General features: G+C 43.2%; 1 protein-coding gene across 1 annotated transcript; it reads right to left on the bottom strand.

The window, feature by feature from the left end:
* Nucleotides 1-17080: 17080 nt before the first annotated feature.
* On the bottom strand, nucleotides 17081-18307 carry GJA8 (gap junction protein alpha 8). The gene has a single exon (XM_032780976.1). The coding sequence runs from the start codon at nucleotides 18305-18307 to the stop codon at nucleotides 17081-17083; it is 1227 nt and encodes a 408-aa protein (XP_032636867.1).
* Between the last annotated feature and the right edge of the window lie 3680 nt (nucleotides 18308-21987).

Here is a 21987-nt window from a genome sequence, read left to right as displayed (position 1 = left end):
GTAACTGCTGTAGTTACCACAGGGATGTGAAGGGGAGATGGCTAATCGGGGCCGCTCTAGGCATTTTGCTACCCCAAAGCCGCGGGACCAGCGGACCCTCCACAGGCAAGCCGGCGAAGGCAGCCTGCCTGCCGCCCTCATGGCGCGGTCATAGCGCTTCCTGCAGCTTGCTGCCCCAAGCACGTGCTTGGCGTGCTGGGGCCTGGAGCCGCCCCTGTGGCCAGTGCTACTGGTGAATAGAAAGGTTCATGATTCTCCATGGGTTTTGGTGCACACTCTATATAAAAGTTAAGTATCAGAGGGGTAGCTGTGTTAGTCTGGATCTGTAAAAGCAGCAAAGAGTCCTGTGGCACCTTATAGACTAACAGACGTATTGGAGCATGAGCTTTCGTGGGTGAATACCCACTTCGTTGGATGCATGTAGTGGAAATTTCCAGAGGCAGGTATATACACGCAAGCAAGAATCAGGCTGGAGATAACGAGGTTAGTTCAGTCAGGGAGGAGTTTAGGCCAGAGTTTAGGCCTACTCTTATTTTTCCTTTACAATCTCCCCTTTGGTTCCTCTTTGGCCCCACCTTGGCCTAAACTTCCATTTTCATTACATTTTGTATTTCTGATTCAAAATCAAATGGCTCAGCCTTTGGGCTTTTGGTTGAAGGCAATGACAACGCATAATTAGTATGAACATGGAAGGTGCTATTATTATTACATCCTTTACAACAACAACAACATAATCCCAGGCTAAACAATAATAATAAAAGCATTAATATCCCTATTGTAATAATATGATGGGGTTGTTGTATAAGCCTTAGTCACAAAACACATCATACTTAGCACATAAAGTAGACACTCTATAGGCTGTATGAAAAGAATTCTTTTCAATCTGATATATATTTTGGAGCATATGAATTTTCTCTTGTAATTCAGAAATTTTTTGGACCTCTGCTGGGAGTGAAAGCAAATTTTGGAACCGATCATGTACTAAGGTAGTCCAATTAAAAGGTCTCTGAAACTGAAGGGCTGATTGTAAAATTTTATCCGCAGGCCAATAAATAATAATATTGCCTGCAGCAATGGTGAGATTAAAATGTATTTCTTGCAAAGTGGTGGCTTTAACATACACACAGCTATTAGTTGCTTGGAAAAGCAGGTGTCCTGTCAGGGTAGTTCCTTGTCCCTTACCCTCCCAACAAACATTGTCATGAACAGTAACAATTTCCCCGGGCTTCAGTTTGCGTACACATTGGAGCTGTGGCGGTTCTAACAGCTAGAGTGTCCATTGACTCCCTATTCCTATCCAAATGTCAGGTGTTATTCCAGGTGCACTGACTATAAATCGGTTAGGCATACCAGGTAGTTTAATTTCCCAAATGTCTCGGTGAATTACCCAATCCCACATGCATCCTCCCCATGGACCCGGCAGGATTCGATATGTGGGAGCCCACACACCTCCAATGGGTCCGTATGCTTGGAAAGAGCATTGTGAACGTCTGCATTTCCACCCAGAAAATCTCCAAGTATGTCTCCAGGGCCATAGGTCAAATGATATTCCTGAAGTATCTGTAAGGGTAGTGGGCCACTTCTGATGCTCAAGATCACGCCAAATGGCTATCAGATGGTCATTCAGAAAATCCTGAATTTCTGAACATCCCAGATCCCACTGCAAGGCCTTCCCAGCCTCAGAAATATTTAGCATCGTTGTTGTCAGCAGTTGCTGTGTCACTGAACTAAGGGCAGAAAACGCACAGTTCACCAACTCCAGCCTGCAATTGAGTTAACTGTGCTCCAGTAATAAGATCTGTGGCTTTTTCCAATTGTCCTAATTTTTCTTCATGTTGTTGGCCTTTATAAATATTCCAAATTGCAGCTGCGCTGTTGGCACCATCCCATAAGTGTCCGGCCATGTCCCTCTTTTTTCTAGAGGAAACCCAGGCCCTTTGTTGTGCTAACCTAATGGCAGCCCCTTTCGAGCAATTAGGGTATGTAGAGGTGACTTAGAAGCTGGATAAGGGCAGTGTGAATTTTATAGTTCCTAGAGTAGTATTAATCAGAGTCCAATGATATCCTAACACATCCCTCTTTGGTGAAGTACCATACCACATCTGTTGGCTAAACACTTTTATGTACTTCCAAGAGGCATTAACATTAATAGCATAGGAAGGGGTATACTGCAATATGACGCAGGTTAAATTATTAGTTACTGGAATTATTTCAGTACAGGTAAACTTTCCAGTGGCCGAACAAACTCTTTGGGTATTTGTTTGATTATTCACTAATTGGGTGACTAAATAACAGTAAGGGACTTTTTCATCTACCATACTGCAAATTCCAGGAACAGCCATCATGTCTACCCCGTCATAGAACCCATGAATCTCAATTTCTGATTCCTGGGGCTCATTTGTAGTGATATCATATATTTCTATTTCCACCAACCCATTTATTTTCCACTCATTGTTCGCTCATATGAACTATTCTGAACTTTGAAAAATAATTTTTCTGAACAAAATTTTAGTAAGGTATTAAGATGTGAAGGTCTGGGCCATTGGGTTTCAGTAAAATATACAGTATTATCTGTATTCGGGTAAATTTCAGGGGTGGTGGCAGAGGTGGAGGGGATGGTGGGGTTAATGTTTGTAGCAGCAAGGCGTTTTTGGTATTCATCCTCCGGAAGCCAATTAGGAAGGGCAGTACATCCTGATGGTACTTGCCCAAAAACACAGGGCACAGCCTGTGGAATAAACCCCAAGACCCAATCAATACCACATCCTCAAGCATGGCTCCCACAAGACCCTCCCTGCCAATGTACAATACTCCGTTTCCTCCACCAGGGCCAATTTTTAATGTCCTTTGTCATCAGAAATTCCTGGACCTTGAGGGTTTCAGCAGTGCGAGTGTTCCTTTTTTTCTTTTGTAACAGTCATGATTTAGCATTATACAGGGGAGAGGTTACTAGCACATCACCCTGTAATGATTTGGGTCCTTCAGCAAAATCCAGATGCACGGTAGTTTTGTCAATGGACAAGGGAAAGGTTACCAGCATTTCTCCTTGTCCTTTTCTTCCAGAAGGAACAGCAGCACCAGAAGGAGTGATAGCCTGCTCATTAATTGGAGAGCCATCTTGTGGCGGAAGAGCCTTTTGGCAGTGCAAAGCATGGGTCCCGGTAGTCAGTCCTTGGCACTTCACAGCGGTGTTGGTTGTTAACACTATTTGGTCCGGGCTTTCGAGCATGGGGTCAGGGCGTTCTTTTGCTGATGGACCTTTATGTAGACCCAGTCTCCTGGTTCCAGAGAATGGCAGGGTTGCTCAAGATCCTTGGGTAGTGCTTCTTTCACCTATGTATAAAGAGACCTGACACATTTCATTAGAGCCTGGGGTGGGTGATGTTAAGGGGCCTTGCAACCCTGTTGCATAATCCAGCCTGTGAAATGAGTGCCTCGGTCACTGTTGATAGAGACAGGTAGACCAAACCAGGGGATAAAGTCTTTTAACAATTGTTTAGCCACTGTGATGGAATCAGCCCTATCCATCCAGAATACATACAAACACAAACAAGGACATATTCATAAGAACAACATTCTGGCATATTGATAAAATCAATCTGGATATTCACAAAGGGTCCCCACAGGGTGGGGTGCGCAGCTGGTTTTGCTCATACTGGTCTGCCACTGTTGTGGGCTAGGCAGATAGGGCAAGAGTTACAGTACTGCTGCGCCATTATGGAAAAATTTGGGGCATACCAATGTTGCAGCACTGATGTTATTCCATGAGACACGCGAGCAAGATAGGGGAGCAAGACCTGGGGCGCCTCCAAGCAGCTGTCTGGGGAGCACCACAAGGCATCAGGATGTGAAGAACAGTCATCCCGCCTCCATCGGTCTTTCTCATGCTCAGAGATTGAATCTTACATAAGAGCTAAATCTTGGAGGGTATTAGGCATAGAGGGGGACTATGAAATAAAGAAAACAGGATTAAATGGAGCCGGAGACCTGGAAAGGCCTACCTGTCTGGCAGTAATATCCGCCAAAGCATTTCCTCTTGTAACATCATCATAAGGTTTCTGGTAACCAATACAATGTATAATGGCAGTAGCAGAAGGAAGATGAAATGCAGAGAGAAGAGCATTAACAAAAGGCCCATTACTAATCCTCACCCCCGCCCCCGACATGAGAAATCCTCAGTGTTTCCATAGTTGTCCGTAATCATGAACCACCCCGAAGGCATATCGGGAGTCTGTGTAGGTGGTAACAGATTTGTCCTTGGCCAAAGTACAGGCGTGGGCAAGAGCAACAAATTCTGCTACTTGGGCTGAGTGTGTTCCCGGGAGGGAGTGGGCTAAGGGGGTACTCCAAAGAGGCCTCAAAGGGTAGAGAGATATCTGCTGGCCAGCAGGGGCTTGGGAAAAATCCAGTTTCTCTTTTGTCTCCTTTAACTGTGTAAGGGTGTGGGACTCATGCCTGCGGTGCTTCCTGCTGGTCGTCCTCGGGAATTAGCTCATTTTCCAGCCAGGAGCACCCTCTGCAGGCTGGTGATCTGCCTTATCTCACTCTGCCCCCCCATGTCCCTCCCAGGACCCGGGGCCCCTTCACTGGGTTTCTGCCCCCCCTTGCAGAATCCCCTCCGTCTCAGGGTCTCCCTCTCTCAGGGGAACCCCCACCCACTATCCCCACTTCACCTCAGTCTTAGGCTACTGCCAGTGCCCATCTAGCCCTCGCTCACTGAGGCAGACTGCAGTGTACGCCACTCATCATGGGCAAAGGGGGTTTTGGACCTGCTGCCTCTGCCTACCCATGGGCTGTTCCCTGCAACCCAGTACCTAACAGACCTGTCAGCAGGCCTGCAGCCTGGGGCTTTCCAAGCCAGAGCTTCCCCAGCCCTGCTCCAAATCTAGGTTCCTGCTAATCATGCGGCAGCCAGGCCCTTCTCCGTCTACAGACAAAGAGAGACTGAGTGGGCTCCTGGCTCACTGCCTCTTATAGGGGCCAGCTGGGCCTGATTGGGGCTTGGCCACAGCTGAGCCTACTTTCCCCAATCAGCCCTGGCTTCTTGCCCCAGCACAGCCCTCTCCTGGGCTCTTTTAAGCCCTGAAAGGTCAGCAGCGGGTAACTACCCTGCCACAAATTGTGTTTTGAGTTCCTCTTGGAAGTCCTTGAGACGCCTCATTTGAGATTCATGGTGCCATTTTTCTGTTTCTCCATACCAATTGAAATATGCATCAAACTGACCTTGCCCGACTTTATTGGCTAGAAGTGCGCCTCTGAGGTGCACAATCTTGTCAAGGTTGAAGTTTCCTTCTAGGGGAAACTGTAATTTTGGATCATCTCTTGTATACCAATTCCATTTCTTCAGAAACTTGCAAATGAAAGGACTGTAATTTGTGTACATGTAGTATGCAGGTGTGCCTTTTGGTGAAGCAGTGATCCCTTTACACTCACCAGCCCCTGTTCCCGTTTCCCTGGCAAAGTGGGGATCACCTTGTATCCTCTGGCCCCCAGTATTCTAGGTCACTTTTGCTAGGATTTTGCACACAGGGAAGGCTTATTTAGGACATCCACGACTCTCCTACAGCCCCCTTCAGCAAAGAGTGTCGGCTAGTCTCAGAGAGATCGGTGCCACTTACTCTGGTGCTTCAGACGAGGTGGTCAGTCCAGTCAGTGGCTCATGACCTGCCTTCAGGCGGTGAGGAGGAGGAAAGGAAAGAGGTCACGGGAAAGGACCATCCAAGGATGGGAAAAGGATAGGGTCACACAATCCTAGACCCAGGCAGGCCCCTCACCAGTCAAGCCATGCAGAGCGAGGCTGCCTTGGTCAGGGCCCTCTTTCAGCCCTACTAGTTGCGGTCACAGGGCTTGCATTAGAGACATCTCTGGCTTCACAGAGAGCTCTGGGCATCTTCCTGTGACCCTCACTCACACTGACAGACACAAATAGAGTCCTACCCAGCCACACATATGGCTCTTCCCGGGGCAAACAAAAGGGCATCAGGCATATCTGGCAGCAAAAGGTCCAGATCCAGTGTGCAACTCACTCAAAACCAAAGCCTATTGGCAGTCCTCCATCAGAACCCAAAACAGAGATTTAAGAGGTCTCCTACCTTTTAGATAGGCCTGAGTCTGGAGGGGAACGGTCCGCAGCCCTCTGGTCTGGTGGTATGCTGTGGATCCAAGTCACAGCACCAAGAACTGTCATGGAAAAATTTACCACGCATTGTGTTTGGATCAGAACAGCCTGAGGCTCCTTTATTACAAGCAATGCATGGAGGGACAACCAGCCTGGCTGCTCTCCCTAACACAGGAACACGGAAGCTTTTATAGTTCAAAGGCAACATCTAGTCAAGCACACTTCCTCATTACTATTTTTCCCTTATTAAGAATACAGAAAAACAAGCTTTCCTGGTTGTTCTTTTGTGGTTAAGGGCTTTCCTAACATTTGCTGTTGCAACTACATGTTTTTTAAGACTGGCTGTTGCAATTGCTTTACTTCAGAATTTTCCTCACTTTCTCCTTCTGCCCTTTGACCATGTACACAGTTTTCTTGACCAGAGTTTAGGCCTACTCTTATTTTTCCTTTACAGCAGTAAAATGCCCCATATTTACATGGCTTATGCTTTGTAATTCCATTTTCTATACCCTCAGAACTTAACATTTCACTATTTTTAAAGCAAAGATTTTAGTATGCAAAAAGTTAACCATCCGGAGCACTACTGGTGATATTTTGTTCCCAACATGTCTTTTTGTTTCAGAAGAATTAAGTTACTGGCCATTAGAGTAGGACTATTATTGCTGACAACTAGTTAGATGTGGAGGCCTGAATGCTAGAATTTATAGTTGTATTTAGAATGCTAATTAGGAACATAGAAGAAACCTGATTCAGTTTCCTGACTAACGCCAAGCAATGAGATTAGCAACTGATAGGGAATATGACCACAGAATGTGTACAAACAAGAGGCAGAAGAGGACAAGAAATCAATAGGAGGCATGAGTAGAGTTCTACCACTTTTCCCTGCTTTGATTCCTGTAGTCCAGTTATATAATCTTACATAATCACACGAGTCAAGATCATCACCTGAGTGCTCCAGGCACACGCATCCTACATAAGGGCAGCAAATTCTGCTACAAAGAGCAAGCTTCCATACAAAGCCCATTAACTGCATCATGCTTGCAAAGAGATCCAGAGTGCAAACTGGAGAGCTTGAATTTTGTCCAGTAAGTCCAGCATAAATAGCACAAAAGGGAAGTGAAAGTTCAACCACGGAATTTTCTGGATTTTATCAGTTTGAGAGCCAACCCTTAAGATTACAATCATGCGCTTATTTGTATTTAATAGTATTCTTTTATTTATCTCAAAAAAATCTTCTGGCCCAAGCCATCTCTAGGCAGAAATCAAAAATAACTAAACAAAGAGGAAAGTGGGTTAGTTTGGAGTTTGACAAAGCATAGTATCCTTGCTGTTTGAAAATCAGGGACTTTTATTAATTACAACTTATTTTATTATGAAAATGATTCTCCATTGGGTGCTGTTGAGTCACCAGATTGGTCCCAACGTCTCTCAATCCATTTGGGAATTCACATTGCCAACCTTCTTGTTTTATATTTTCCTTTTCCATTACATTGTGAAGAAGCAAAACATCACCACTAGTGGGAAAATTAACTCAGGGGATAGAATACTATACAGGATCTGAGGCCTTTCTTATAATGACAACTACTATCATCCAATGGCAGAGCTGATTGAAGGGTAGGAGGTGGGGTATGACGGCCCTTTCCCACCCAGCCTCCTTTAGGTGTATGGTCGGCACCTTTTCAAGCCAATAGGTATACTTGAAGGTGTTAACAACAGTGGCCCATCACCCTCACTGGCTCTGCCACTGCTCAAAACCTGGCTCTGTTACTGCTATCATCTACTGTAAAATTGATGTCCAAGTTCTCCAACGTCTTCTTCCTGTATCTAATTCTACTTAAAAACTCATCTCCACTAATTCAATGGGGGTGTTGGCTTTTGTAAGGGGTTTTTTTATATTTCATATCAGAAATAACCATGAAATCCATTCAAAATTCAATTATACAAGGCCAAATTCTGCTCTTGGTTGCATCCTACTGACATAAACACATACGGATATCTCAAGGCAAAATATGGCTCTTGATTTGTAACCGTTCTGCTCTTGCATGTGTTTATAAAAATCCTTGAAGTGTTTGTCCCTAGCTGTAAACGGCTGATCCCTGAGCAATGGAAGATACACACAGGGAAGAAGACAGTTCCTTTTGAAAGACCTCAGACTCATACCTTCCCCAAAACAGCAATCCTGCAGGGGAGGGAAAAAGAGGGTAAAAAGAAGGAGGGAGATTTATTCTATAATATTATTTACAGGGGCGGCTCTAAGGATTTTGCCGCCCCAAACACAGCAGCCAGGCTGCCTCCGGCGGTTTGCCTGCGAAGGGTCTGCTGGTCCCGCGGCTTCAGGACGTCCACCAAAGCCGCGGGACCAGCGGGCCCTCCACAGGCAAGCCGTTGAAGGCAGCCTGCCTGCCGCCCTCGTGGTGCCGGGAGAGCACCCCCCACAGCTTGCCACCCCAAGCACGCGCTTGGCATGCTGGGGCCTGGAGCCACCCCTGATTATTTATACAGCACCATGGTATGCATGGTGCTTCACAGATATATAAGAAGACAAGTTCCCAGCCCTATAGGGCTTACAATTTCAATAAACAGAACACAGATGGGGCTGGGGGAAGAGTTGTACAAAGTGTGTAATATAAAGACAAGGAAATTGAACATGTTTCCTATTAGTTCCATGTTTTAAATTTAAAAAAAAAATCATCATTTTTATAGTCAGTTTGTAATGGGAGCTAAATTAAAGGATCTGAGCTAAGTCATGACAGCAGGGTGGAAAGTTAGTGGTGGAAAACTAACCCAAGAAATGTATTGTTTTTAAGGAAGAACTTGAAGGATAGCACATTGGGTTTCCAGCATGGCGATTGCCACATGAAAGCTGTCTCATTGGAGTTTGCAGACCTCTCAGTTCTTGCTAGAGTTCTGCAAGTGGTACCACATCCACATGACTTTTGCTTCTGTTTTCTCCATCCTTATTTAAAGCATTAACAGGAACTAGAACTCTGATCCTTCACCTGTAAAATCAATGGTAGTTTTTCCACTGATTTCAGTGGGTGCAGAATTGAGCCTTATGTGCATGGGATACATTTTTTCCAACATGGGTGTCTAAAGTTAACTTTCTAAGTGCATGTTGAGGCTCCAGAGATGCTGATCATCCATAACTCCTGTTGACTTTGAGAACTTTGGATGCTCTGATAACTGTGCCTAAATACAGATCTGATAATATCTCTCTCTTTTTATCTGTAGAGCTCAAAGTGCTTTTCAAAGGAGGTGCGTGTCATTATCCCCATTTTACAGATGGGAAAACCAAGGCATAGCAGGTGAAGTGACTTTCCCAAGGTCATGCAACAGAACCAGGAAAAGTACCCACATCTCCTGCCTACCTGTCCAGTTCCATATCCACTAGACGATGGTTGAATATACTGGCTATACTGTAAATAAAAACAAACTAAGATTCTCCTGAAGTCTACAGTATAGCCACTAATTTTTCTCCAATCCACTCCAGTCCAAATCTTTCTTGATCACTTGGAACCCAAGATAACTGGGCAGCTGCTTAACATCATTTCAGAAAAGATCCTGTGGTCATCCACAAAGAAACAAAATAATCATTTGCTTCTTCAAAATGAACAAGACATCTGTAAGGTAGTAGCAGTTAGAATCCTTGCACTTTTTGTTACAAACTACTAGAAGTCCACCTGCCCCATTGGCAGGGATGTTATTAGATGGATGACAGAAGAAATTATTTGAAATGTGCTGACAATGAAGCTACAATAAAACTGTTTATTGAAACACACACAGTCATGAATCACCCATAATGTCGGGTGCTTTTTCCAAAGGGGACTGTAGACGTCTTACCTTCTCAGCGGTTTACCTTTTATCATCATTCTTATTTTAAATTTTAAAAAAATGAATCTTAGACAGAAAAAGAACTGGAGTAGTGGTAGCCCATTGTGTCAATTTGTATCAGTCACATCTGCCCCTCTAGTGGCTGGACTACAAAGAAGATAAGAGCTCATTATTGTACCAGGTAATGGAGATATTCCAACTTTAGTAGTAGAGGATGGTTACATGATACTTTGAGGATGTGTGGGAGATGATAAGACCACCAAACAAAGGAAGGAGATGAAGTAGAATGAATGACCCGTAGAAAACTGGCATCATACAATCTGTAAGCTAAGGGCATGTCAATATAGCTTGTGCATCTGCAAATGTCTATGGGATGAATTAATTAAATTTAGGCTTAGCTGGCAGTTGACTATTTTCTTTCATTTTCTCTCCAGTGCATCTGAAGATTAGGACCTTTGAGGGTTGGAAGAATCAGACATTGCTAAGATTTCTGAACTCTACTGAATTCATTTGGTGCAGTCTTAGTGTATAGCTGCAACCGGCTCTCACTGGCTCACTTTCAAAATTTATTTATGGACTCACTTTAGATAAGCATTTAAATTGTACATGTTTATCCAAAGATATCTGAACATCTTTGTTCTAGTACTTCTGAATATCAGCCACGCTGTAATGACCTAAAAAGTAACCTTCCTCATGCTAGTTTTGTTTCTTACCTTTGCCAAAATCAAGGAATTCCAGGGAGAAGTGCATGCATATTATATATACACTTAAAGATTTCTGAACCTTTCCAACCTCAGAAAGAGCTTAGGTTCAGTGCAATTCATGGTTGCAATAAAAGCTCAAGTTCCTTTGCCCTTTCCTAGTTCATATCTGGTACCAAATGGTGATCTCACCCACAACCTAGCCTCAGTCTTCACCTGCATTCTTACACTCACCTGCTGTGCTGATCTGGAACCCGACATCCATCTGATGCTGTTATGCACAGGTGCTCATCTGCAATCTGATATCTGCTTGGTGGCTCCATGCAATCTGATACTTTTGGGTCCTCACTTGTAACCTGCTGTTCCTTTTATTTTCTGCTCAGTTTCAGTCTGACACTCCCCTGAATTGAAGAGAGACCCAAGGAAAGCAGCTCTCAACAGATGTTTCCATTTTGTGTTTCCACAGAACTGTTTCCTGGCCACAAATCTTCATGGCATTGACTTGCAAACCTACTGTTAGTCCGCCCATTAACTCCCAAAGCAACACAGCCTTTCCCACTGTGCTAACCAGAAAATGACCTGTTTTCCTTTGACCATATAGTTCTGGGATTTAGGAAATTTAAAGGTTACTAGTGAAAGTCAACAAAAATCATTCTTCTTTCTCATGTTTTCCAAAATAACCCTGCAATCACCATTCCTTCTCAGTTCTACTTCAACCCAGGTCAGCATTATCCTTTCTCTAAGGTGAAGAGCATTTATCTAACAGGACATTAAAGCTCAGTCTGCATTATAAATGAGATTTTTGAATGGATCTAGATGTACAATTCCCATTGAAATCTAAATCCCTTAACTGGCTTTGAATATCTCAGACAACAAAGAAAACCATATTTTTGTAACTGGTTTGTGACATTCTTATCTGACCCAGTTACATAAAATCAAATATGGTTATGTTCACAAAGCAGCTTTTTTCATGACACAACAATGTGCCAGCTGTGTTTGCACATCGACAGCTACCATGCTGCCTAACTGTGTATAAGTGCATTTTAGGAAAAACTGGGCAGTGATTCCTATACCCACACCCCGGTGCCTCAGCCAGGGGAAAGTTTCCAGAACCCATGCGCACAGTGTGGCATTAGCAGCACATGGGACAATGCACTCTGGGATATCCTACTGCCCAGAGAGCTGAGAGGAAGGAGAACTGGTCAAACTGTTTACACAGACATGGTTAATGGCTCTTGCCTGTACTGCCAAAATAAGAACATGCCAAACTAGTTACAGGAAGATAACTATGGGCCAGGCTAGGTCCTTGGCCAGGACAACACACTATTAGCTCCTGTCATTACAAACTATTAGCTACATTGCATTTGGAAACAAAACCTAGTTAGAGCTGAGTTAAAAGCTGTAGCATAGACAGGGCCTAACAAACGATAGCTCCTTGCATTTTGGGAAGGAAGCTGATGCCACTGTCTGGATGATTCTCCTGATGTGATCTGTTCATCTGACTCCCAGGAGCTTTGCTCCCCACATAGTTTTGCCCCCGTCCACCCGTTTCTCCCCTGGTCTTACAGTCTGCTTTTCATGGGTGATCCTGCTTTTATAAAACAAAGATAAGATCAGGTTGGGATTACTCTCAGCTGTGTGCCTGAAAGGCAGCTTTGTGTTTAAACAGCAAACTGCCACTTTTTACAGCATTGTGTGGCATGGCCTTTTTTTACATGTAAAACTGCATGATCAGTAAAACGGAGTGACAGGAAGACTGGACTCTCCTCCCTCAGCAAGTGGATGTCATGCCCGCAGAAGTCCCTGCTAAACCAATCGCTCACCTGACACCACAGGGCTGACCTGTTCTTCAGAGATTTTTGTTAATGTGTATCTCAGGTACTGAAAATAGTTAATATACCAGGATATTTTTGTGTCCATGTGGATGCAGGAAGATGGTCGTTTTTCTGCACCTGCCATGAACTATTATGAGTAAAACTACTTTTACTGCAGGACTGCAAGGTATCAGGTGCTTGCTTGGATCTGATTAAAATTAGGGTTTAGCGACCTCTGAGAGCTTTGTAAATACAGGGCCAGATCCTCAGCTGGTGTCAGGCAGCAGCTTCATTGAAGCTGATGGAGCTACGCAGTTTTACACCAGGTAAAGATCTGGCTTTCCCGGTATAACTGTGGTTCTGAAGCCCACAGGCACTTTATATCGTTGATCCCTACAATGCAATGCGGCATTCTTGATATGAATCTATTTCCCTTCTGGCCAAGGAGTCACGTACTAACCAAGACAAATGCTCTATCATTAAAGAATAACTATACTGTGTTGAATTAATGAAACCTCACAACATCCCTGTGCAGTAGGTACAAATTATTACAACCATTTTACAGATGGAGAAATAGAGGCACCGAGAGGTTAAATGATTTTCCCATGATCACATAGTGAGTCAGTAGCAGAGCTGGGAATAAATCTGGCAAAACTAATTCTACATCCACTGCTTTAGACACTAGCCAACACCAACTCCCATGTTCTACTTTAAGTCAAGACTCTGCCTCTCTCTCCCTCACCCATCTACTTTGGTGAGTTTGACACTTGCATATTACACTCCTCACAAAAAAAAAATGCAAGAAATCAGTCAGTAACTTGTTTGTAGTGGGAAGCCAAGGAAATTCCTACTCTCAGCTTCCTTTATCTATTCCATGGCTCTAACTGTTCTGTGACTTCCCAGCCAGGGAGTGGATTTTTGCCATCCTTGCTATGTTTTCCTGTCTTTTGCATAATCATTTGTTAAATATATTATTATGTGCTAAACACACAGCTCTGAGGCCATTATGTGACTTCATTAGGAATTTCACCAAGAAATTGTTGGGTTTACTGTCATTAGTTCTCAGATGGTTTCAGATCTTGAAATAATGCTAATACTTTTGCCCTCTATAGGGCCTTGCATCTAAGGATCAAAAAAATACTTTACTAGTATTAGTCAATTAAGCCTCACAACACCTTTGTGAGGTAGGAAATTATTGTTCAGTCTGATTTTACAGTGGGAAAAATTAGTTGCCCAAAGTGACCCTGTGAATTAGTGGCAGAGCTGAGGATAGAAACCAGGAGGCCTGATTCCCAGTTCTCTGCTCTGATTGTTAGGAAACGTTGCCTCTAGTACACTGTACATGCACTTAGGCTACAGAGTGGGTAAGGAACACAGTGGGACAGTCTAGAACTGGGTTGAGAAACCAAACAAGCAGTTGGTTGTATGCCACAGGGAGAGTGGAGTGGTTTTTCATTGTGCTGTGTATCAGATTTGGTGTTGTACCAGGAGCCTGCAGGTGCAGCCATGTAGTGGGTACATCATGTGCTCCAGATAAAATTAATCATGGGCTTTGTGCAGTCTATTTTACCCATAAACTACAGCACAAATGACATATTCCACACACCATGTGTAATATCTGGATTGGGGCGACGGACATATTTCTCCCTCTGGTACATGAGCATGTAAGTCCTAATGACTGTGACCAGCATGCTGCGTGCACAAAAGAGGGCAGAAATTGGCTCTAATACATGTGAGAGTGTCAATAACAGACAGTTATTAATATGTTTTATTGTTTAAAGAGCCCTGTTGAGTAATTAGAAATGTAAGCATTAGACCCGTATTCTGATATTTGGCAGTGTCACATGCTTCACAGGAAGGAGAAAGAAACCTCATAATGAACAGCAGTTGAATTTCCTGCCATAGGGGAAGTGTGTTTCTAACCCCATTCAGTCAGTGGTCTCATTTATGCCATAAAGCATGAGGTTTTATATCCCATCTTTAAACTGAAAAATAGTGTATCCTATCCAATGAAACAGCAAATGTTCTTATAATTCATGTAGATGTCTGATCCTATTTTGAATCCTACTAAGCTTTTGGCCTCACTGGATTCTTGTGGCAATGAGTTACACGGGTTAATTATCAGCTGTACAGAAAGTATTTTCTTTTATTAGTTTCCCATTTGTTGCCTTTCTGTTTCATTGATTTCCCACTCTTCTTTTTATATGATGAGAGACTGATGGGGAGCATCTAAATGGTCTTCTCTGTACCATCCATTGTTTTGTATTCCTCTAATATATTCCCTTTTAGTTGTCTCCTCTCTAAACTAAGCAGTCTCAATCCTTACAGTCCCTCTTCAAAAGGAAGCTTCTTAATGCCCCAATGATCTTTATCAAGAGCATGTGTTGTGAGATCAGGCTGCAAACGTTAGGAAAAGACAAGCCCAAAAGGAACAACATTATTCATAATATAAAAATGTGGCATTCTTATAGTACCAAAGAATCCCAAAGCACTTTACAAAAATTATACATACATATAGTAAACACATCACCCACCAATGAAGTGGAGCCATCTCTGGAGTGGAATGTGGCAGCTCTTTAACAAGGCACAAGAACTCCATAGAGGATAGTAACTGCCAAAAATCATAGTGTCCAATTGAAACTGTAAGGGGTATTTACTGTAGGGGAACAGAATATTGCAATTCAGCTAGGTCATCAGAACTAAGCATTTGATCCAAAGCATATCGAAGTCAATAGAAAGACTCCTGTTGACTTCAGTGGGCTTTCTGTCAGGCTGTAGGAGTCCTGCTCTCATATAAGAGTCCATGGGCTTTCTCTAGTCAGTTGCAGGATTTGGTTTTAGGTTTCATGTGAAGTAAATTTTCTGAACTGGATTACACTCCCCACTTGAAACAATGCACATGAGCTGCAGCACAGCAGAGAGAATTTGCTGAGCTATCAAGGACTAAGGTCTGGAAAGCAGAACAGAGGAACGCATGTACCAGTAGCATAGATGAGGGTAAATATGAGTAAATGGCATTTACCCACTTCTCAGTTGGGAAAAAAGGTTCGCTTACTTTTTTTTTTTTTTTAACCCACTGCACATACCTATACTTTTCAGGCATCAAACTCAGTCTTTGCAGGAAACAGTGATTAACCTGAAACTTGTAAACAAGTTGCTGCTGCTCTGTCCCAGCCAAAGAGAGACTTTTGTGGCCCTAAAGTTAGAAATCCATGGACATTAACATTAGCAATTACACACTCAGAAAATGAATTTTCTTTCTTCTTCATTTCTTTTGAAACCAAACAGACTTTGCTGGAGCTCTGTGGCATTCCTTTAGTCCTCTGGGCACAGACATTTTCTATTACTGATCCTTTGAACGGCCTTGTTATATTCATTTGTGACATTTGTGTTCAGTAGCTAAGTAGAGCATTGGAAGCCTCCTGCAAATGGAGTTTCTTATCAAATTAATAACAAAGCAGGATGTCTAATGACTATTATTACATCATTCAAACTAAGGGCCTATTTTTCAAACTTACGCACTTAAATTGGGTCAACCAGTTTTTCATTTGGGTGTTTAAGCAGTCACTTGGCCACCAAAATCCACATTTTAGGCTCCTAAATGCCAACCTGAGTGTCCAAGTCTCTCTCTCAGACTTGCTGAGTGCCTATAAATCCCTGGGAGTTGCAAGAAGGAAGCACCTTTCACAATCAAGCTGTAAATTCAGGACTGGGAGACTTACCTTGGGCCTTGTACTCTATGTGGTATAGTTGTTTTGCTTACAGATGCCTTCCCATCACTCCTTTGCTAAGTCAGTTTCCACACCTCAAGTCACCCCATTTAGCTACCAATCTTACTTTAATTTACTCTTTTCCCCAGTTTGACAAATGCCTTTGGCTGAAACGACCCTGTTGGGAATAAATAATTCATTTGTGGGCATCTTCTAAATTCTAACAAGAAACTAGCTTTAATCTTTTCTGTTATTAAGGTCACTTGTAGAGCAGAAATGTTTCTAACAAAGGGCATGCTGGGAAGGTATTTATAAACAACTGAAATTTGCATTCACAAACAAAGCAAGGCCATTTTGGCAATAATATTTTGATCAAGTTTCATGATATTAAAACACAGGATCCTTTTTTTGTGAATTAAATAATTGCAATTCTATGCCAGCAATGAAGGGAGGATCAATGTCAGTATGTCACAGGCTAAAATAGAGTAAGAAATACCCAAAGATTGTTATTTTTCAACCCTTCAGCCAGATACTGTCTGAAAGAGCCATACTCCCACATATCTAGTGAAATGTGGAACATAAAACTGTCAGCAAGTGCAATCACAGTGGATACATTTGTTTGTTTGTTTGTTTTTCTGTTTTAGTTTTTAAAATGCTTCAGTGCTGTGTATAGCATAGATACTGGGAGTAGTGAGCTGGCATCTGGAAAAAAAGAAACCGTTCCCTTGATTATGTTACATGATAGCTAGCACCAGCCATGGGACATACAGAACAGATAAGGTGCAATTACGATGATAGCACCTTTCCAGCTGAGAAGCTCAATAGGAAATATTCAAATGACCCTTTGAGCGCTTTGTTTAAAAACATCTGTGATATTTTGTGTGTGTGTAGTTGCTCCCCACACCCTTATACAGTCAAATCATCTGACCTGGCCCGGCTGCTGGCTTTGCTTAGCCTGCTGGGAGGTCTCGTATCAGCTGTCAGTTCAGTAGGCACTGAAGGCAGTTCCTCTCCCGGTGGCTCCTGCTCCAATACCACTTTCTCCGCCTCCAGCTCTTCTTCTGGTTCCTGCTGCTCCTCCTCTTCTTCTTGCTCCTGCTCCTCTTCCCCTGCTTCTAACTTCTCCTCTTTCTGCTCTTCTGCTTGAGCATAGGATGGCAACCTCTCATCAAAGGCCCTGGATAGGTCTTCCAGGCGCCCCATACCAAGCTTCTCATCCAAGTCTTTGAAAGAAGATGGAGGGGGACCGGCTTCTACCCCCACTTCCGTCACAGGTAAATAGTGGGACACTGGCTTCTCCTCCTCCAGCAGCTTGTAGCCCTTGACCTTCTGAATGGAAGAGACTGCAATAGAGTGGAGGGGCTTCTCTGGGATCTCCCTCAGTTGTTCTTCTGTTGGCCTCCTGAAAACCAGGAGGATTCTTTTCAAGATCAAGTAACTGATCTCCACAAGGTTGAGGATGAGGGATACTGAGGCCACAGCCAGCAGAAACATAATGAAGACTGTCTTCTCAGTGGGCCTGGATACAAAGCAGTCCACAAGGTTGGGGCAGGGCCACCGGCCACAGCGGTACAGGGGCAGAATTCGGAAGCCATACAAGAAGTACTGGCCCACTATGAACCCCACCTCGAAAATGGCTTTGAAAATGATGTGACAGATGTAGGTTCCCAGGAGTGTTCCCTCCAGTCGGAATTTCTTGCCCCCTTTGGGATTGATTTCATTGGTGTTCCTGGTGCTCTCTTGGTCTGGAGCCAGGGGTAGCCTCTCTTCATCCATCTCAGTTTGCTGTTGCCTTTCAGCCCGCTCCCTCTCTCTCTTCTTCTCCACCATCCGTACATGATGCACAGCATACCCCACGTACACCAGTGAAGGGGTAGAGACAAAGATGATCTGCAGGACCCAGAGCCTGATGTGGGAGATGGGGAAAGCCTCATCATAGCAGACATTCTCACAACCAGGCTGCTGGGTGTTGCATACAAAGTCTGACTGTTCATCTCCCCAGACAAATTCAGCAGCTGTTCCCAGAATCAGGATTCGAAAAATGAAGAGCACCGTGAGCCAGACTCTTCCGATGACTGTGGAGTGCTCATTCACTTCTTCTAAAATGTTCCCCAAGAAACTCCAGTCACCCATCTCTTACTATCTAAGGGAAGAGAAGGAAAGAATGGCCATAAATTACACTAAATAATTTTTTTCTACTGATGCGTAACTTGCTTCTGCCTTTAAGTGTTATCTATTTCTCCAAAACAGCCTATGCCTTGAAAATGTTTTTGCCTTATGTTACAGTCCTTTATTAGAGGAGGGAAAACTAAGAAGCCAGGGAAATTTCCTCTGTAAACTCTCTCTGTTGTGGCTCTAAATATTCAATAACTTCTCAGCCAAGGAGTACACATGACCACTCTTCTATATAGTAGTTTTCTGTGGGTTTTGCATGTTCAATTGTAAGTGTGTGAATGTGATTTTGTTTTATATATTCTATAAATACATGACTGTTGTGTAGTGTAAAGGTTTTATCACCATGGAGTTTGGGCTAACTGCATTACTTGCAAGTGATAGAATCACAAGTGAGTCAAGTGGGTAATCCCAAGAGAGTATTCATGCCACCCCACACTGCCCTGAATTCTTTATAGGCCACACACATTACATCTAATCTATTTTAGGAATCTTTAGATAGTTTACAAAAATGTTTTTGGAACTATTTTGTGTGCCCCTCTGCCTGTAAAGTCAGATGCCTCCATTACTCTGAGTTCAGCTCATAAAAACAAAACCATAAAAGCCTATCAAAGTGACCTAAAATAATATTTTTGTACAAAAATGTCATGACTAATCTCAGGATTTCTCAGGGCTAGAAGCCAGTGCTGTGGGAATCCCACTGAGAAGCTGGAAAACTCCCCTTTCTAAAGCTCCCATTTCTAGTCCTGCAGGGACAAACTTTAAAGTTGTGACATTTTTATACACAGAGAAGCTACCACTGGTCCAGAACTCAGTCTAGCCCATTTAAGGCATTTGACTAGTACAATTCTGGGGAACGGAGGGGAAGAGGCCTCAGCTAGGGAGGAGCAGGGGAAACATTTCTGTGTCAGGCTGATTTAATAAATTAAGGCCATTTGAAGCTCCTGAGGGATTTGTAATGTTCGATTAAGTCCCAGAGAGATTGATTAGTGAAAGGTTGCAAGTGAGGCAGTGAAAGGTGCTGAATGAATATATTCAATCACATGGGTCTAGAAGATCATGGCCACATAAGTGGAATAGATCTCCACCACTGGGAGATCTCTCTGGGGTTTTCTGTCCTCTGGGAATGACACAAATTATTGGAAAAGATAAAGATATATCAAGACTAAAATGGAGTCATTATTCTGGCCCTTGTACCACATGAAAATTTAAGTTCACATCTCTGTGTTAAAACCAGTGAGAATGTGATGTAATTCTCCCATTTATGCACACACCTCGGATGTGCAAGATAGGTGAACCACGATTTCAGGGCACATGTGATTTAAACAGCAAGACACATTGCTGCTTTATCAGCCACTAAAGTTGTGCAAAGAAGTGTATTAATGTGAACACTTACTTGAACAAATACAATATAAAGATTTCATTGTTTACATACATTATCTAACTAATTTAAAAGTTCCATTATTACAAATCCACATAGTATTTCCTTTAATCCTAAAATAATTCCTTTGATTAATAAACCAGACAATTAGCAGGCATGTGCAACTAAGTAAAAATCACTACTTTACCTACACAATATACTCTTCATTTTCCAGTCAGTATAGTTAACGCAGTCTCACTGATACTGTGCAGTCTTTGCAATGATGTAATACTGATATCCTCTGCTATCAATGAACTGCCTCCACCCCAGCTTGAAAAAGTGACATTGTTATGCATGGTAAATCTGTTTATCTTACAGACAACTCACTGTAACAGAGAAAGAAAAATGGCTTCTGACTACTTTTGTCTAAAATCCTACATGCAACTTGTCGCAGTTGAATAATCCCTTCTCAGGAGCTTCTCTGAACTAGCATCACACATTTCAGAAATCTGCCTTTTTCCACTTTCTACTTAATGAGCCTTTGTTAATGAACTGGTTCTTAAACTGCTGTATGTGCTCTGCCTGGCACAGCCCTTCAATTATCTATTAAAATTAACTTGGACAAAGCACTAGAAAAGGTATTGCAAGGAACCATCCTGCATTGGCAGGAATTGGAAAATATGACCCTCACTGATTTCTAGGATTCTACCAGAAACCAACCAGCCATACCAACCCCGCAAGGTCTGACATGAACAATAGGCTCCAGTGCATTAAGTTTGGGTTGCTACTTTAAGGGTGGGAGTTTCAAAAGTGCCTAAATGAATTAGGAGCACAAGTCCCAGTGAAACCCAACGGGATTTGAAAATCCCTTCCTTAAATTCCAAATGGTATGGTTTGATCAAGCTAGAAACAAAAGAAAGCATATATAGATTAAGGCCATTCAGCAAGCAACTTGCCACAGTAAAAGACTCCCCCGAAGGAACGTGTCCTCCTTCTCTCTTGGCACTCTGCAGCGAAGAGTGAACTTTTGTCTCTTTCCTTCCCTACTGTAAAAGTCCCAACCTTGTCGCACGACTGAGCAGATATGACTGAATTGGCTCTGATGGGTGGGTTTTAGTTGCCCTGCAATATTTAAGCTCCAAGCCAGACAGCTTTATGAAGTGAGTGACATTTGCTAGTGTGGAGAACAATAGAGGAGAAAGACAGTCAGAGATGGAGAGAAGAGGAGAATGCGTTGAACATGAAAGGGTGGGGGAGGGCAAGGGATGGGCAACCGGCAGTGAAAACTCAACACGTGCACAAATAGAGTTTGCACAGCCCAGGAAAGTTTGTTCTACATTCAGATGTTCACTTGTGTAGTGGGGAAACTATTAGGCAGGGGCTGAAGCATCTCTGCTATTCTGCTTCACTGTACCTGAAGAAAGAGTATTCATACCTCTCACGATGGCAGATCTGACTAAATGAAAGGGACCTCTGCCCATCACCCTGTGCCTAGTTCTGGCAGCTGGGCTCCAAAGGTGGTTTCTAGGGTATGTGTTTGTTGATGCTTCAGGCCAGATCTTTTATAGTTTGCAAACACATTTGGGGGGGGGGGGGCCAGCGGAGTGAAAATATCAATTGTTCCCCTCACTTTTCAGCACAGGCATTAGGTATCTAATACTGGGGAGGTTTCTTCAGATCTTGGCTCACATGACACATGCAGGGCTGGATCCTCATCTGATATCAATCAGTACAGCTTCACTGAAATCAATGGAGTGATGCCAGTTTATACCAGCTGGGGTTCTGGTCCTGAGGGTCTTCATGTTTCTAGTCAAATATCATACAGTGCACTCACATTCCATCCCACCCCTAAAATAACTAAATCAAACTGTTTAGTTAATGAACGCAGTCAGATTCCAATAGTCCAGCAAACAGAAGGTGCAGCACAATACAACCATCTTCAAAACTGCTGAGACATGCAGGAAAACCAGATCAAGGGAAAAACTGCCTTTCTGTAACCTTACTCACAAGCAGAATTGATCCCCTGGAGAGCCTGACTAAAAAAGAAAGCATCCCTCCTCTGCTCCCCTACTTTGGCCTGTCACTATGGAATTTGTTTGAACATTTTCTTGGCACAGGACATTGAAAGTGGCAGTATTTTTTAGACCAGAGGATTGTGGGAAGCTGCATTATTTATGCAGTGATCCAGACTGCATATGTCACATTTTGAGGGTTCAGTACAGACCAATGAGAGGTTATGCCACTGCCTGTTCTGTAACTCTGGATACCTTAAATGCTCTGC

This window comes from Chelonoidis abingdonii, chromosome 1 (assembly GCF_003597395.2).
Source record: "Chelonoidis abingdonii isolate Lonesome George chromosome 1, CheloAbing_2.0, whole genome shotgun sequence".
Taxonomy (NCBI): domain Eukaryota; kingdom Metazoa; phylum Chordata; order Testudines; family Testudinidae; genus Chelonoidis; species Chelonoidis abingdonii.
The sequence above is the reverse complement of the archived record's forward strand: the minus strand, read 5'-3'. Positions and strand labels throughout refer to the sequence as shown.